General features: G+C 31.0%; 1 protein-coding gene across 1 annotated transcript; it reads left to right on the top strand.

The window, feature by feature from the left end:
* The first annotated feature begins 766 nt into the window (after window positions 1–766).
* On the top strand, window positions 767–2,273 carry LOC136979634 (uncharacterized). The gene is made up of 4 exons (XM_067275654.1): window positions 767–865; window positions 1,559–1,742; window positions 1,882–2,056; window positions 2,140–2,273. Exons 1-4 carry the CDS (start codon window positions 781–783, stop codon window positions 2,224–2,226), a joined length of 531 nt encoding a protein of 176 aa, XP_067131755.1. The 5' UTR covers window positions 767–780; the 3' UTR covers window positions 2,227–2,273.
* The last annotated feature ends 15,272 nt before the right edge of the window (window positions 2,274–17,545 follow it).

Genomic DNA, 17,545 nt, shown 5'->3' with positions numbered 1-17,545 from the left:
TATTTGCTTCAGAGTTTCCAATCCGTGAATTTTCGATTCCATTGTTACCAAATTCACATTTGCATAGTCGAACCCGTTTCGAGTTTGGCTAATGAAGGAAAAAATCCCAATCTTAGACTTTCACGTGTTTCTTCCTCGCTTTCAAACTCAGTAGACACAATTTATTCATTAACTGGCGCAATAAAAGGACTCCGCGGTCAGTCGATTAAAAGTGAATTTAAACAGATCGCGGCGTATAGAATCCAAAACTCCGTACGAGAAGAAAGAACCTCGCCTCACTCGATTACAAATATCGATAAATAACTGATGACCTTAGTAACGAACAATAGAAATCTCGGAGAGAAAACGAGAAAACATTCTGTATAAGATTTAATAATATTTCGATAATATCGATATACTTTACAAATTTCTTTGATTGTAATCTTCCGGGAGGAATTTTTACGGCTGAATAAACTCGAGCGCTGATGTCGATTCCTTGAATTTGAATTATACGTGACCAGCATTCACGTAAGAAAGTGAAATGTTCACTTTACCTTTTATTTTTTCGTTCATTATTTTAATTAAAATATACTTAATCCATTAATTTTAAGCTAAACAATTTGTTTTTCTATTTACCAGAGAGTATGAAAATTAAATTAAAATTTCTTATTGGATGAAAAAGTGAAACTTTACTTGCGTGTTTCGTCGACCAGCATCTGTTTCTCGGCAAACAGTCTTCCACTATAAATAATCGGGCCCATGGAAACCGAGTTTTCTCATTCCCGACAGAATTGTTATAACATGGCACGTATGTCGTACGCCTCGGTCTTCTTTCTTATACTTATCCGATTTTCGTGGGTAAAGTGTTACGAAGTATCGTATTGCGGTGAGTGCGTTTTTGAATTTCGTATTATTAATTAAATGATTTTAAACTTTTGCCAAGACAATAGAATTTTGGCTTTATCGGAATACGACAAACTCTTTGGACACGATCTTGCCGTTCTATCGTAATATTTGTGCAGTTTCTCATTGTTTCGTAATACTGTGTTAATCTAGGACAGCGGTTCCCAACCCTATTTTTGACCAGGGACTGCTTTGATTTCATTCTTGTTAGCAGCGATCGCAAGGTTTAAGAAAAATAAACTGTGTCAATCTAAAAATAAACTTTAATCAAAACTTTTAACATAAGTAATCGTTAAACTCAGCAGTAACACGCTTTAACAGTACTATTATAATAGAAAACATAACATTTTTAGTAAAAATTAAATTCAGTTTGTATCAATGTGGAAATAATAATTTAAAATGAACAAAAGTTTCAAATCTTTCGCGGACCACTGGTGGTCTGTGGACCACTGGTTGAGAACCGCTGATCTAGGATGACATTTGACACCCATACTTATTGGCAAAATATATTATTTGATCAACCATTAAAAAATGGAAAATCGATAAAATATTTTAAATTATTGTTTTTAATCGTCTGAATTTTCTTTTGTTAACCATGAAACATCAATAGAATTTTAAGTGTTTGATGATTTTTAATTTACAGCTACTCATTGGTAACTTTTTGTATCTTTCGTAGACGACGAAAAGAGTCGAAAAATAGAATATTCCAACATAAAGCTTGAACCATATCCAATCAAACATAACGAGAAATATACTCTTTGGATAGATTTAGATGTTCTAGAAACCGTGCCGTGCACTGCTTTAATCCAGTTCACTGCGGTAAAATGCGGCGAAGACAAGAGCAAATGCGATAAGAACATGTAAGTTTACAGAATTTATATATATAAGATAATGGAATTACATCAAATTACTAAGTCACGACGACTAGAAAGTTCTCATAAAATTTCGAATTACTTCATGTATATTTTTCTCTATAAAAGATTAAAATTGACTTTTCAGGACAATACCTTTGCCGAAGGGTTTCCAAATGATTAAGAATTGTATGGGTGATGACAATGCCAAATACCCTTGTATCACGGATAGATCTAATATGTTTGCGGTAAATGAAAAGAGTTGTTGTGTTCAACCGGGATTAATACACATCTGCATCGATGTACCCAAAATTTTCTCTCCGGTATGACGCGAATTCAATTAACTTCCAACGAGTATTTTTAATGCTCCCAATATATTTTTATGTAATTTTTCTAAAATTTTCAGGGATGCTACGACGTTTATATGGTAGTACTAGTATCGTCGGACGAGGTTATATCTTGCTATCAAACTACAGGAGTGCAATTCGTATAAATACTATATTCTTGGTTTCACGAATAAAGTAACTTGACACTGCAAAAGTGAGAGTAATGCGTACTTTCTTTAATTTTACAATTCACACAAATTAATTCCGTATTTAAAAATTTCCAAAGAATAATTTTAAAATGTTGGTAACGACGAAACGTTCCTTAATTAAGGAGTTTTTTTATTTCTTGCTTTTCTTTTTATTTGGACACTTTCAAACAAAAGAATTTTGCATTGTTTACAAGATTTGTACTCATTAGAATTAAGTCAGAATTTACGGTATTTAAACTGGTTACGCGATTGTATGCCATTCGCGAAATGATAATTCACTTCTCTACTTCACTTCCAAATGGTTACTTTTACCCCTTGAATATTTATCGGGCAATAATCGAGTCATTCTCAGTTCTGTATTCAAAGTTTTCATTCCTTTTAAACTGTAGAAACAACCATTAATACTTTCCCGAATGCGTGGCGTTACGTAGAAATATTTCATTTAGTTATATAATACACTTTGAATTCGATCGTCCTCCACGAAAAACAATGAAATAAACACGATAAAGTGTACGGAGCCGGCGAAGTTCTTGGTCGAAATTCAAATTAAAAACGCGTTTCTATCTCTGGCCGCGTGGCAATCGTATCGAAAAGCAATACATAAAAGCGTATAAATCGTCTTAATTTAGACAAATCCGTCAAATTCATCGCGGCATATTGTTCTTGTGTTAGAGAAACTTATCAAACGTGTTTCGCGTTAAATATATATTTCCATTTTTAATATGTTGGAAATGTTCGTTTCCACACAGATACGTTAAACTCGCATCGAAATTTGTTTAAATTAATTAGCCTTATTGTTTGATTTCAAATTTGCAGCGTGTCGCATCATTTCCTTTTACCGATTGAAATTTTCCAATCGTGTGACTTTCTCGTTATACATTTTCTTCTACTCGAAACAATGAAATATTTCATCCAGGTATGCCGCGGAATACTAATTTTCGTTTAAGCACACTCCGCCATGCGGGGAAGAAAAACAAACGTTCACAAATACAGAACTTTTGTTATTAAATACAATCAACATAAAAATTACAACAAAATAAGAAAATTAATTAAGGTTGAGAGTGTAAATTAAAGCAGCGACAACAACCTATAAGAAACAGAATATTAGTCACAAAGCCATCAATTGACAGATTCTTTATCTAACTCTCACTCCAGTACGAGTAAAGTAACTACGGCTTTCGGGATGCCTACACAATTTTTGGGGACAAGTTCCAATCTAAGAATGAATATCTAAATCTTTGACAGCATTTTGTTTTTTAATAAAGGTTGCTTTATGTTCTTGTTTAACAATTATTATACCACTGACGCCAAGAAAAAGCTCTGCGCGTTACGCGATATTCTTCGAAGCTTAATTAAATTTCTTATAGTAAGTGCCGGATTCATGTAAATTATGCTTAAAAATAAAAAAATTATATTTTAAATTTGAATCACCTTTCTTGTTATACGTTAGAAATTAATTTTATAAATGAAAGATGGAAACCGTTACAACTACATATCCACAGGTAAATTAAGACGGGCCGGGCCATTCATAGGACAATTTTGTTGGTCTACCTTAAGTTGTTATTTTAATAGAAAAAAAACATATACAATTAAACATTATTTACAAAAAGTATTGGAAGACAAGAAATATGCAAATAATAATAATAATAATAATGCGAGTTTGGTAACAATCGAATCGAAAATTCACGGGTCGAAAGTTCTGAAGCGAATATTTTACCGAGCTTTAACGATTTAATTTGTTTACGGAAAATAATTTATCCTACACGTAATGACGCCAACGAGTTTCTCTTCTCAATCATGAGTTTGGTCACAGTATAACGTCAAACACTCGATTTATGCAGAAATTATTATTCCTGATGATCTTCGGGACGATAAAAACAATATTTGCTTATTGAAAGCAATCTTAAAATCAAGCGGGTGATGCGAATGAACTTGGTTTGCACGAGTAGAAATATTCAAAAACACTTTCACTAGTTACTTTTTATAATTAAAAGTTATCTGTTCTTTACAATTGCCAAATTATTAAAATTAAAATTAAAATATTTTATTAACCCAAAGTAATTTATCTTGTTATTAATTCACAATCATACATCTACGTGGAATTTATTTAATTATAAGAATTTAACGATTATTTTCGGCAAAAATTTTTAAGGAGTATTCGTGATAAGGGCTACTTATAATTTTTTAAAATATTATTGCTTTATATTTATTATTATTTGTTGCCGTTTCTGTATTGTGGAGTTTCTGGTAGTAATAGCGGACAGATTAACGATCTGTATATGATAAAACATGTGATTGCACGATTATGTTGGACAATTTGGTCGAAATTGAAATATTAAGATTTTTTTTTATTTGTCCAAAACCGATTACGACCGATATTTAGCCTTCTTTAATTTTTCCTAATGATATAAATATTCAAAAAATTAAAATTATTAAAGAAAGACCCAGTATACAAGAAAATGATACAGATATGGGTTCATTTGAATAAAAGGATTTATTCGAATAATGGTTAAGCGAGTTACTTTAATTATTTAGCAAAAAGTGACGATCGCCACCTTCTCGTTACTTAAGTCAGCCATCTTGAAAAGCGACCTCTCAACGAAAGCGTTTCTTTTTCTGCAAAACGTGACGTCATATCGTTCAACGAAGGGACTCGACGGAAAATTCACTGTTGAGTCAACCATTGAAATATAGAAACGTACGGGAAGTCGGAACGTCGTTGAAGACGTCAAATTGTTGACTTCAACACTCAACACTCGTGTTGAAAATTGGAATGTCCCGTTCGTGAGCTTCGTTCGAAACGTTATCACTACTACTTTTTGAACGATTCATTACTAACGCGTTTAACTCGTTTGACTTTACGAACGTACCCTAAATGTAAATAATTTTATTTAAACATCAAGTATTTAAATATCGAGAAATAAAAGTTTACAAACTTATTTACAGCCTCCTGTTAAATCCGGGTCCTAGGAAATTGAAATTGTCTAGTTTTCCTATTCCTGACTCCAACTCTAATTTCAGGAAATTATTTTGAACGAAACTTGAATAAATTTGTAATTACGTAATACAGAAAAATCGTCGCAAAATTGCCAACTGGTTGATACGGTCTCCCCCGTAGCAGCTGAACAGTGGGAACGGATGAAACCAAATTGGCACTGGCTGATATCGTCAATAATCGAACGTCAAGTGGCTATCTGTGGCGAATACTGTGGAGAGAGTAGGCACTGTTTATAGCGGTTTTGGAATGCTTACTATGGCAAACGATATTAAGGATGAGTATTTAAAAAAGGTAACAGTGGAACCGCGTTTTCGAGACATTGATGTAAATCTGTTTTTAGGTTTAGCTTGAAATGTCAATAAAGTATTTTTATAGACTATGATGTTTGTATTTTTTCCTATGTATTACATATCCTTTTTTCTATATATAAAATATGATACGTGGATTTTCATACGTCAGTAGCTTCCAGTGTCAGTCTGATTACTGGTTATTGTTAAAACAGGTTTATAAAAGTTGAATTAAGTCACATAATTTGCACATTTCTCCCAAACATTATACCTATGAAATTTTGTGATCTGGTAGAAACGAGTCGTAGGTGAAACATGAATTTCATTTTTCATAAAAATTATAAAGTTTTCTTTTCTTTTAAGTCTTTTACTGTCTTTTAAGTCTAAAATTATTGGAATATATCGTAATCTTCTTGTGCGACAATCGTAAAGAGTTCAGTAAATTTATGAGAATAAATAGCCGAATGACTCTACAATCATCTATAGGCCCTATAAGTGTTGTCAGAGACACACAGTATGACAGATGCCTTTATTTGACAAACAATAAGCCCGTAATTTACAAATCGTCTAGCTACGTATAGTCTAATAGCAGATTTTTAAAGTTTATGATTTGTAACGTATTTATACGCAATTACTTATTTCTGATGGTTTGGGAAAGGCGAACACTTCCACATTTCTGTTGCGTCAAGTGCGTATAATTATTCTTTACAAAATATTTGTATAACTGTATTCACAAAAGTAAAATTAATTACAAATTCCGAAAGTCTAGTTAATGTACTTTAGATTACTTATAGGATTTATTATTCTACCACTGACAGGTTCCATGTCATTAAGCGTTAAATTGGAGTTACATTTTCTACGAGCGACTTCCGTCACAATCTTCCTAGTGTATGCTTCCACGTAGACGTGTTTACATCATACATTAAGTAAGTAAATTTTAAAGCGTAAAACAGAATCATCCCGCGGCCGAATAGCCGAAAGGTTCCGCTTATAGCTCTAGAGGACCCGGAATCAAATCCGAACGAGTTGTAAAACCCCAGAAATTTATCGGCGGTGATGCGTTCGGATATATTGGGCCATCTCATTAATCAAGTAGCCTTTCCATTGTGAACCCAGCCAAACCTATAATGGATTCGAATAGTTACTAATTGTTAAAAAGACCTTCTTAGTGCATACGCTTGCAGACAGTTAAAAAAACCGTACTGTAACAGGAAGATGCACCGACATTATTATCGTTTGGAATAGGAAACATTTTCGTCTCAAACAACGATAAACACAAAAGTAATTAGAAAAGTATTTAATATATAACTGCTATTAAAATATATGCAGGTTATGTCAAACTTTTAAATCAAAAAGTACTGTAAGCACAGTATTTGATTTAAAAATAAATCAAATACTGCGCTTACAGTATAAGATTTACAGTAAATCTTCGAAGCTAGAAATAAATAATGGCGGTACTTCCGGTTCTCTAAAATGTGAGGAGTTGTATGAGTGGCGAAATATAAATCACGTGCCAGAATTAAAACTGATTCCGATTGACTGCACGGAACATAAAGTGTACTTCCGTAAAGTCATAAACAATATTTCTGGTGTACTCTTCGACGTATACGTATTTACGTCAAAAGAGATCGAAGTATCGATTTGTAAAATAAACCGATACTGATTTTCGAAAACATTCTGATAGAGCCTACACCAATATATCGTTATCGATTACGTCTACACTTGTGTACAAATGGAATCTTAATTTTCCTCTTTATCCGAGTTAAGTTACGTTCTTCGTACGCAACAATATTTTACAAACTTTTCCGCAATGGGCAGATTTCTGTTTTACAGTAAAATTTAACATAAAAAAATGCTCCATTTCGAAGAATTTCTTCCGTTTTATTCGGGTTACTTTTGGACAGGTTTTAGTGTATTTAGAAATGTCATTAAATAATATGGTTCTGTTCGATTTAGTGTGGAATTTCGTTCATGATGCGCGTATGAAAAATGTTTCGAATACAGTATAGCATGAACAAATTTCTGTGTTAACTAAAAACAGGGCAGTATATTCTTTATGTGTGATAAACCAATAATTGCTTAAAATAGTTCCTGTTAAAACGGTTAAATGTCCCTTTTGGAAGGTGTTTAGCACGTCAAGACATGCATCTTGTGACTATATTATTTATTTGAATAAAAAGTCGATTACAATAAGCAAATATTAGCGAATAGTAAATAAATTCTATATTTAAATTTAAACTGTAAATAAGTACAATCAAATCACATATTAAGTATCTCAACTTGAATAAATTTATTTCAAATACTATTACTAATTCTACATTATTGAAAGCTTTTCAACTTACTCGAGATGTATTAATAAACTTTCCTGGATTGAAGATTACAAAAGTATGCAAGTATTATTTAGTATATTAAAATTAATATTATCTGATTTCGATTTTATAGCGACGGTTTAAAATTCAGCTACTTATCAGCATCTTATCGAGTTTATAGAGGCGTACAGAAAGAGGGAAGAAAAATGAAAAGCAACGATTTCCATTTTCCAAATAGATGAAAATTATAAACAATTTGTCAAATTTATAAAATTTTCGATATTATTTATTTTCAAATATCTTTTTTCAAACCTGTAGAAAATGCTCTTCGTGTCTATTTGTAAATAATTTTAGACCTCGGGAAATTTTTCACCCACAGAGCTACGGTAATAACTTAAATTAATTTTATTTATCATTAATGAAAAACAAACGCTATATTAAATTATAAACAGTTTTCTCGTTGTAGTTGAGGAATTGTCAAATAGTTTTTAATTAAATATATAAAATATTTACACATAAATATTTCAACGACAGTTAATTTATTATAATAATCAGATAACAAAAATATTCATAGGAACTGAAGGTAGATCTAAATACTTCACTCGAAGTGTAAAAATAATAAAATTTAGAATTTCATATTCAAAATTCTATTATTACTCTGTGATAAGCCCCCGAATGAAGTACTGTACTGACGAATAGTAATCGCAACAAGAAGTAATTTAATAATTAAGTGGGCTAGAAGCTGAATAGTAATAAATGTTTGGATTTAAATAATATTCACTCGTTAATGTCACAATCTGCAATTGTTGGTTTCGGAAGGTGTTTGAAATTATAAATTTTACAAATACTTTTAATTTAGTCAAATATATGAAATATAATAATAGAAATTAAATAATTTGAAGAAAAATCCAAAAAAGCAACGAAGAACTGAATAATTTAAATATTTTCCTTTCGATATTTGGTTCTGTGACAATTTGAGGGATTCCTGTCATGATGACATTCTCTAATATTCTTCTAAGATATCGAAACATATCTGTACTGCATGGATTTTTACATCTCAAATGAAGAAGAAACATTAGTTTTAATTTCAATATCAAAAAAGTGCTAAGAATAATAAAACAAAACTTACATTTCCCAGGTTCAAAATGAATAATTTCGAGCAGAGTTGTTATAGAATCAAGCCTATAAACATTTCTTTTTCGTTGCACGTATAATGCCCGATGGAAATTAATTGTAGCATTACTATTTAATCGGATAGAAAACAAAACAAGCTAAATTAGTGACGAAATGTAGGCTGTAAATACTACAGCAACTTTCAATATCTAAAACTTCGTTGATCAATTTAGTAAAAATGTACAAGTTCCTTTATTTATAAAGATCTGTTTTTAAATTTTAATCATTTATAAATATTTAAATTAAAAATTAAAACTTTCGACATGAATTACTTTCAATAAATATAGCAGTTTAAATATTTAAGTAGTTTAATAATCATATAACTTTCTGCAGATAACAGAGGCGGTGAGAGAGTCTGCATATCGCCCTAGAAACTCTGGACGAATAGTCTAGGCTGGATCCAAGATAATATGATAAAAAAGCAAGTACAGGTATACCTCGTCTTACGTCGGTAATTGGTTCCAGGAGAGGCGACGTAAGTCGAATTTACTTGTGTAGTTACGACGTAAGTCGTAGTTTCGACTTACCTCGTAACTAAACGCCAATAATGGAGGAACCGCCAATAACGAGCACTTAAAGACCGCTAAATAAGACGACAACGCAGAAACACAGATGTTTTCGTGTTTGTTCTCTAGGATTTACGATGATTGCTGTAAATGTACATATTTTAATATGATTTTATGTACTTTCGATGCTTTTCTAGCGATATTACGAGTTGAATGTTTGTGGCGGACGGATTTAAAGTCGAATAAACTGACTTAAACTTGATTTTTATTTTTCCATACACTTTTTTGACAAACGAGGTATAATCGAGAGCGACGTAACTCGAGGTATACCTGTACTCTTAGAGCCAAATTAGTGACATCACAGCGAAGAGAGTCTACATATATATAAATATATATATATATTTATAGAATAACATATATAAATTTAATATTTTGAATATGTATATTTATTAAAATAACTTTATATTGTGTGTTTGATAAAATTTGTAAATTATTACATCAATGACAATTGCAGTCAGATTTAGTTTTAGTTAACGTGTATATTTGTAGATTAATATTTGTAGATTTAGCCTATTACACATCGGCTAAATCTACAAATATAAATCTAAAAATTTAGTAGAAATATTTGTATAAAAGGATTGTTGTTGTCGGAATGTGGGAAGTAATTATTTCAATGGAGATTACGCTTATGATGTAAATAATTAAACCATAAACATTTAGTAAAATTATTTATTTAAAAATTAGCAATGTTTCTCGTATTGATATATATTTACAAAATTCTATTGAATTTACTTTATTATATTTTTGTTCATTACAATTATACTTCGTTATTTATCAAAATTTTAAATTTGCATAGTAACTTGGTTTTATTTTTCTTACGCCAATTTAGTTTAAATTTATTTTTAAAGAGAATTGAATAAAGTGATTATTACAGCCAGCTTTTACTAAAATCTTTTGGCAACTTTTACGTTAACAATTGTCACTAATCTAACTGATTGCGAAATATGCGAATCTTTGCAATTACGGCTGATTATTGTAATCGGAGAATTAAATGAATATTCCTTAAAAATCTTCATTGTCATATCTTATTTCCTACATAGTTATAATCAGTAAAATAACATTATATACTAATAAAATTAAATTATAACAAAATATTTAAAAAATTAGTATATTTATAATAGCTGAACAGTTTAATTAGTCGATATAATTAGCCATAACAATACCTTTGATACATATAAATTTATTTATTAAATTAATCATTGAGAAGACTTTCACTCTAAACTTTTGATACAAATTAAAATTATTTTTACGTATAACACACACATTGATATAAAAATATATTAGAAATATGAAAGTTTAAACTATTGTAAGTTTGTCAGAGTATGCGAATTCCACACATTTTTTTGTTAAAGATGTATAAAATTTGCTGGACGTGAGTACAAATTTTTCCATTATAAGCTTTGGAAATAAATTCTATAAGCGGTATTTTGAGATATGTAATGTACATTCTATAAAAAATACGTATTAAAAACTAAAATATATTAGATTAAAAAACGTTAAAAAAGAGATGTCTGTAACTCCGTTTCTAAAACAGTAGATCCGGTTATGAATACCATTTACAAAGTGGTATTCATAACCGCAAAATGAATGCAAATTTATAATGTTTATTCTATCCGTAATCAGATATTTACAGAACGTGTAGGTTGTGAGAATACTGCAAATATGTCCATTACACACATACGTAAAGTGCTGGAAGTGAAAACTATTGCTCCGAAAATTCTGCAACATCCCAGGCAAATATATTTTTAGCATTTCAGCCCATTTTAAAATATAATGCCAAATCCAAACACAGTAAAGAATACGTCATTTGAAGACAATTTTGAAAGGAATTCAAAACTATAGACAGAGTTAAAGTATTAGCGAAACGTATATAAATATTACTTCAAAAGTTATAATGGAAACATCAACTCTCGACTGTCGTCAGACGTAGGACTGAATGTAAGAACAATTGAAAATGATTAATGTTACCACTCTCCAATTTTAATCCGTCCCGACTCATCCCAAGAAAGTGAAACCGAATGGCTTTTGTTAGTTAATAGCTAAACATTCTGTTTAAATATTTTTTACATGATTTAAAACGTATAATTTTTATATTGACTTTTATAGTCAATATCTGCAAAATGGCCAACAGACTGAAATCTGTTAGCCCAATTTATTACAATGAAGTTTGCGCCGGATGCTCTTAATTTCAAAGGACAAATCTCTACTATAGATAGACCTATATTGGAGAAGAAAGAAAGCAATTTGTCTTTTATTTTTATTTTCAATGTCTGTTTCTAATAAGATGCAAGCGAAGGATTTCTGTACATGCAGATTGATCTCCTATAAGTTCCTTAACAGAAAGCCTGAATTGCTATTAAATATTTTAGATTTTAAATTAAAGTAAAATTTGCAAATATTTGTAGTCAATAAAAAAATTGTAGCTTTTAAATCAAAATATAAAAAATATAAACACAATGTTCGGTTATTAACTAAAAAGTCATCTAATTTCACTTTTTGGTTTGGGACGAGGAGGCATTAATTATTTTTAAGTGTCCTTTCATCCGCTCTTTGATCTGCCAACCACAGCTTTCGGTTGCCCTAAAAATGCCTATCACATTCACTTTTGATGGTCATTTCAAAGTTGGGAGTGTTGTGTTACACTATCGCAAGGTTGCTTTCTTTGTTTAAGCTATGTTGCCGGAAAACAAAGAGCTTACGCGAGTTAAGTTCTGCATAAGAAAGAAATATCCTGTCATCGAATTGTTATTTTATATGGCCGTCGACACTCGATACTTATCAAGTTTATTAGTCATTTCGGTACGACTAAGTTTGAAAGATCGGCACAGAAAGAGAAGACAAAAAAAACTACTATAAAAATGAACGCAGTCTTATTGAATTAAGCCTGAAAAACTGATTTGAAAGCTGTGAGAAATTCAAACGTAAACAACAGCATAGGAGATGTGTTAGATATGACCAGATTTGCCTTAGTAAAGTCTTCAAACATAACTACATATTTGTTCATTGTCATGTAAAAGCTTTAATGAGTCTCGGTCTACTATTTTTTTTCTTCTATATGACTTAATTAAACAGTTTCCTGTACGTCATAAAGAAAACAAGCAAAATTTTTATTTATTCTTACACTTTGTTTTCCTGTTTTCTTACAATATAGAGAACGGCGCGAATATTTTAATCTTATCAGAAGTTTCGGATTTCGTAGGAAATTGTCTTCAAAATGACGTATTATTTATTATGTCATTACTTTCCAAAATAGATTCAAAATCTAAAAATACTTGTGTACGTGAGACGTTGCGAGACATCTGCACCAAGCTGATATTCGAAATTAACGATAATTATTAAACATTACATTAATGATTTATCGTAATCAAAGAGCGTGTTGTATTGGTGAAATGAAATTAAGTTTAAATTAAAAACAGAACGTGTTAGAAACATGAGGCATTCTTTTAGGAGTAATTAAGTAATACAATATCTAAAATGTAAATATTTCAGAGAATGAGTAAATTTCTATCGTTACTTTACATTAGGAATTTTTCTTGTGATAATATGATACAAATAAATAAAGACGGCTTCTACGAAATCACAAACTGCAATCAGAGATATTCCTAGCCAAATCCCGATGTATCCTCCGATATAGCCAAACAGTTCAATCGGCTGAAAATAAATATAATTTGAAACTTTTGATAAAAAAATTCTTCAATTTCTTTTAGGTTATAACTTAAATTTACCTGAAACTTCGGTTTTAATGTATAAATATATAGTTCTTGAGTTTTAAACATTAAATGTATCCAGGCATATGTTACTCTAGAAAATAATTTTTTAATTATCGTTTATAGTTTCACATATTTCTACTTCGAAAATTGAAAATTACCTGCGTTTCATGACCTTCTCCTTAAACCTTTTCTGAAACGTTTATAAAAGTATTAATTTCACATTATTAGTTTAAAAATTAATAGCGTATAATTTTTACTTTAAAACTTGCATATTACTTATATTTCAATATTACTCAACTTACATAAGTGAACGGTTGTTCTCTCACACTGTATTCAAACACTGTAAACCTTAAAAAATTATAAATATTTATAAACATATATATATTTATATATATAATCGAGACGAGTTGATAATAATAATAATAATGATGATGATGATGATGATGATGATGATGATGATAATAATAATAATAATAATAATCAGCGCAGAGCCCAAACGGTAAGGGGTTGAAAGTTGAAATTTCGTACATAGTTAGGGTACGTGACGAAAACGCACACTAAGAAGGGATTTTTCGAAATTCCTCCCCACGCGGGAGAGGGACAGGATTAAGTCTTAACACTTCCATCAACATTGGAAATGTTAAGTAACAATGGAAGTGTCAACAATGGAAGCGCTAAGAATGGAAGAGTCAACAATGGAAGTGTTACGTAACAATGGAAATGTTAAGAGCACAAACGGTTAGGAGTTGAAAGTTGAAATTTCGTACATAGTTAGGGTACGTGACGAGAACGCACACTAAGAAGGGATTTTTCGAAATTCCTCCCCACGGGGAGAGGACAGGATTAAGTCTTAACACTTCCATCAACAATGGAAGTGCTAAGTAACAATGGAAGTGTTAAGAGAAAGTGAAGTGCAAGGCGCAGATGCAGTTTTTCGAAATCGAACATATTTTTAGAGCTATCTAAAAATTCTGTAATTAGTCTGGAAACAGGGAGGACCCAATTCTTGCATTCTGTGAAAACGGGTAAGGTTGACTATAACGTAATAATCTTAATATTCGCTAAAACGGTTAGGAGTTGAAAGTTGAAATTTGGTGCACAGTTAGGGTACCAGATTTAAGTTCCAAAGTGTTAAGTAACAATGGAAAACAAGAAAAGCGACGTGCAAGATTTACGGGCGCTGGAAAAAAAAGAAAAAAGAAAAAGAGTAATATGTTGGAACATATTCGATTTTCAAATTTAAACAGATTAGTTCGGTTTTTCTCGACCTTTCTTCTTTAGAACTTCGATAAAAATCGAAGGATATAATCAGAACACGTCGTGAAAATCGAACAATATTAGAACATTCGATTTTCAAATTCGACCTTTCTTTAGAAAAACTTAGTTCGTTGATGAAATTACTGCTTTTTTTGTGACTATAATGTAATAATCTTAATCTTCGCTATCGTTACTTCTGCCCGAGCAACGCCGGGCCTACTTGCTAGTATATATATATACGTTTTATATTTTACAAGCATGTTTTATTTATTAAAATTTAACCTTAATATACATGTAAATCAGCGGTTCCCAACCTTTTTTTGACAGAGGAGCACTTTAATTTTATTGTTGTTAGCAGGGACCACAAGGTTTAAGAAAAATAAACTGTGTCAATCTAAAAATAAGCTTTAATTGAAACTTTTAACATAAGTAATCGTTAAACTCAAGAGTAACATGCTTTAACAGTACTATTATAATAGAAAACATAACATTTTTAGTAAAAATTAAATTCAGTTTGTATCAATGTGGGAAGAATAATTTAAAATGAATAACAGTTTTAAATCTTTCGCGGACCATATTTTAGCTTTTGCAGACCACTAGTGGTCCGCGGACTACAGGTTGGGAACCGCTGATATAAAGAAACAAATTCTCAATAGGTCTACTTCAACACGTATGTTATCTTGTAATATCGCTTATTACATCATAATGAATGTCAGAAGTTGTTTTATATGCGTACAGCCGTGGTTCTCAATCTTTTTGATGTCGGAGAATGTCATACTTTGACATTTTTTCGCGGAACACTTACAATGCATCAGCTTTACAGCAGGGGTGGCAAACTTTTTCGAAATCGAGAGCGCACTCGGTCTAGTATGACGTTATTGGCGTTTGCTGATTACATTACCATACAAAAATTATCTTACCTTGTATTGATTTTTCTTTTGTAACAATATTTAATTGTGTATTTAATTTTTTGGCGAAACACTTCAAGTGGTTTCACGGAGAACCACGGGCCTACAGGCGTGTAAAATATCTTATGAACTAAATAATTGAATGAATTTAAAATAACTTTTAATTAAATGTTATCATCTGACATTTCATTACACAATATATTGTATAATAAAATGCAAAACGATATAATTTTAAACAGATCAGTTATGAAAAGAAATAGAGAATAAATAAACAATTACAATCGTGTAATATGTAGTCAGATATTCGAGACGTTGCAGAAATTGCTATAATTGAAGGATGTAGCCTACAGTAATGTGAGATAAGCAGAGGGTCAGGGGCCAATTCTCTCTGACCACTTACACTGCACAGGTTGGTGAAACCTGATTGCGATGTCGCTTCGGATGGCTAGGAGGGTAAAAACGAGTGGGGAGGTCGTCGGTAAGTGAACAGGTGTCCTTAAATTGACAGAAGACAGGTCTTAACAATTAAAACAATTTATTGTTTAACTAAAATAATATACAAAAGCGGTTACAAGACTATTCTACTAAGTGCTATGCGATTATATGCGGTTAAATATGACTAAATGTACGGCCAAGTTCTACAAACAGGCGGCTATGAACTACGCCTAATGCCGTTCTGGGAGAGAGTTTACAGACGTTCTAATAAAATACCTCTTGGTGTGAGATTGAACGATATAACTCGAAGTATGCGGTCGCCGAAGATATGGAAGAATCGCTGAAGGTCTTCTCGGACGGGATTCCGGTCTTACACATGGAGAATGATAGACACAAATATAAAAACAACTTCCTAGTGCGAGCGCGCTAAGTTTCAGGTGACGCCAGCTTTTATAGCGTTATAGGGTGGGAAAGCGATCCGTTGTTTACAATGACTTGCAATTCTTGCCAGCTAAGTGTCAACATTTCCATCTAACTGTTGACAGTTAAAGGAGACCTCTACTCTGATACTCAACGAAGAGTTTTTCTAAGTGGGGAGGTTTACAACAATTTCCGAACGAAAAAAATGAGTTTCCTTTCATTTACAAAATTTTCCCGCTAAAATCCGCGGTCTCATAGTAATAAAAGTAGGCCTACTTCTATCATTTACAAGTGATGTGTCAAATATATTCGTGGGTCGAATTAACGTGTATCGCTGACCGAATTCAGCCAGAGGGACGTAGTTTGCCGCAAGTGACTTATTGCATCCCATTTTACTATATATATTTATAACAAGCAAACAATAACACTTCGCTATTCTCACATTTATTATGACTCGATTTACAATTCGAACGATATAGTGTTACGATTTCTATTAAACACAAGTAAAATATAAATAATATAATCAGTAGTAGGAGAATGTCGGTTCTGCCCCAAAAATTTAAATCTTTAAAATTAAATGAATTTAATCAAATTTATTGAATTTAAATCTTAAAAATTAAATGCATTTAATCAAATTCATGGAATTTAAAATCCTAAAAATTTAATGAATTTAATCAAAATCAATGAATGTAAGCAAAATTAAATCCAATGAAATCTCATTATTTTTTTTCAAAAGAAAATATAAAAAAAGTCAAACGAACTCAATAATATAAGTTTTATAATTATTCGCACAATCTCTTATACCTTTATACAGAAATTTAAAATTATTAATCACATTTAAATCTTTCTCTAATTTTTTGTTGAATCGATCGGGTAAAAAAGCTTGAAATTCATTCAATTTTCTATCCCTAAAAACTACTAAATTTTTATCACCAAATCGAGTGGGTATTGTTTTAATATAATCAATTGTATATTCGTAATCAATTTCCAACTCATATAATTTTTTTGTTGGAATATTTTGAAGTTTTCCAATATTCTTTAGTTTCTTCAACGTCTCCATTTATATAGGAAAAAAAATTAATTAATATTAAAACACTCATCTATCAACATGTTTAAAATTTTCAGCTTGAGTTAAATGCTTGAGCTAAATGGTATTTCAGCTCAAGCATTTATCTCAAGCTGAAATAGCATCTAGCTATTTCTTCTATCTATCA

Source organism: Centruroides vittatus, unplaced genomic scaffold (genome assembly GCF_030686945.1).
Source record: "Centruroides vittatus isolate TY-2023 unplaced genomic scaffold, ASM3068694v2 contig_630, whole genome shotgun sequence".
In the NCBI taxonomy this organism is placed as follows: domain Eukaryota; kingdom Metazoa; phylum Arthropoda; class Arachnida; order Scorpiones; family Buthidae; genus Centruroides; species Centruroides vittatus.
The sequence above is the reverse complement of the archived record's forward strand: the minus strand, read 5'-3'. Positions and strand labels throughout refer to the sequence as shown.

Coding starts and splice junctions, on each gene's coding strand:
- LOC136979634 (XM_067275654.1), top strand. CDS start 781: ATGGCACGTATGTCGTACGCCTCGGTCTTCTTTCTTATACTTATCCGA. Junction 866..1,558: donor TTACGAAGTATCGTATTGCG/GTGAGTGCGTTT, acceptor TATCTTTCGTAG/ACGACGAAAAGAGTCGAAAA. Junction 1,743..1,881: donor AGCAAATGCGATAAGAACAT/GTAAGTTTACAG, acceptor TTGACTTTTCAG/GACAATACCTTTGCCGAAGG.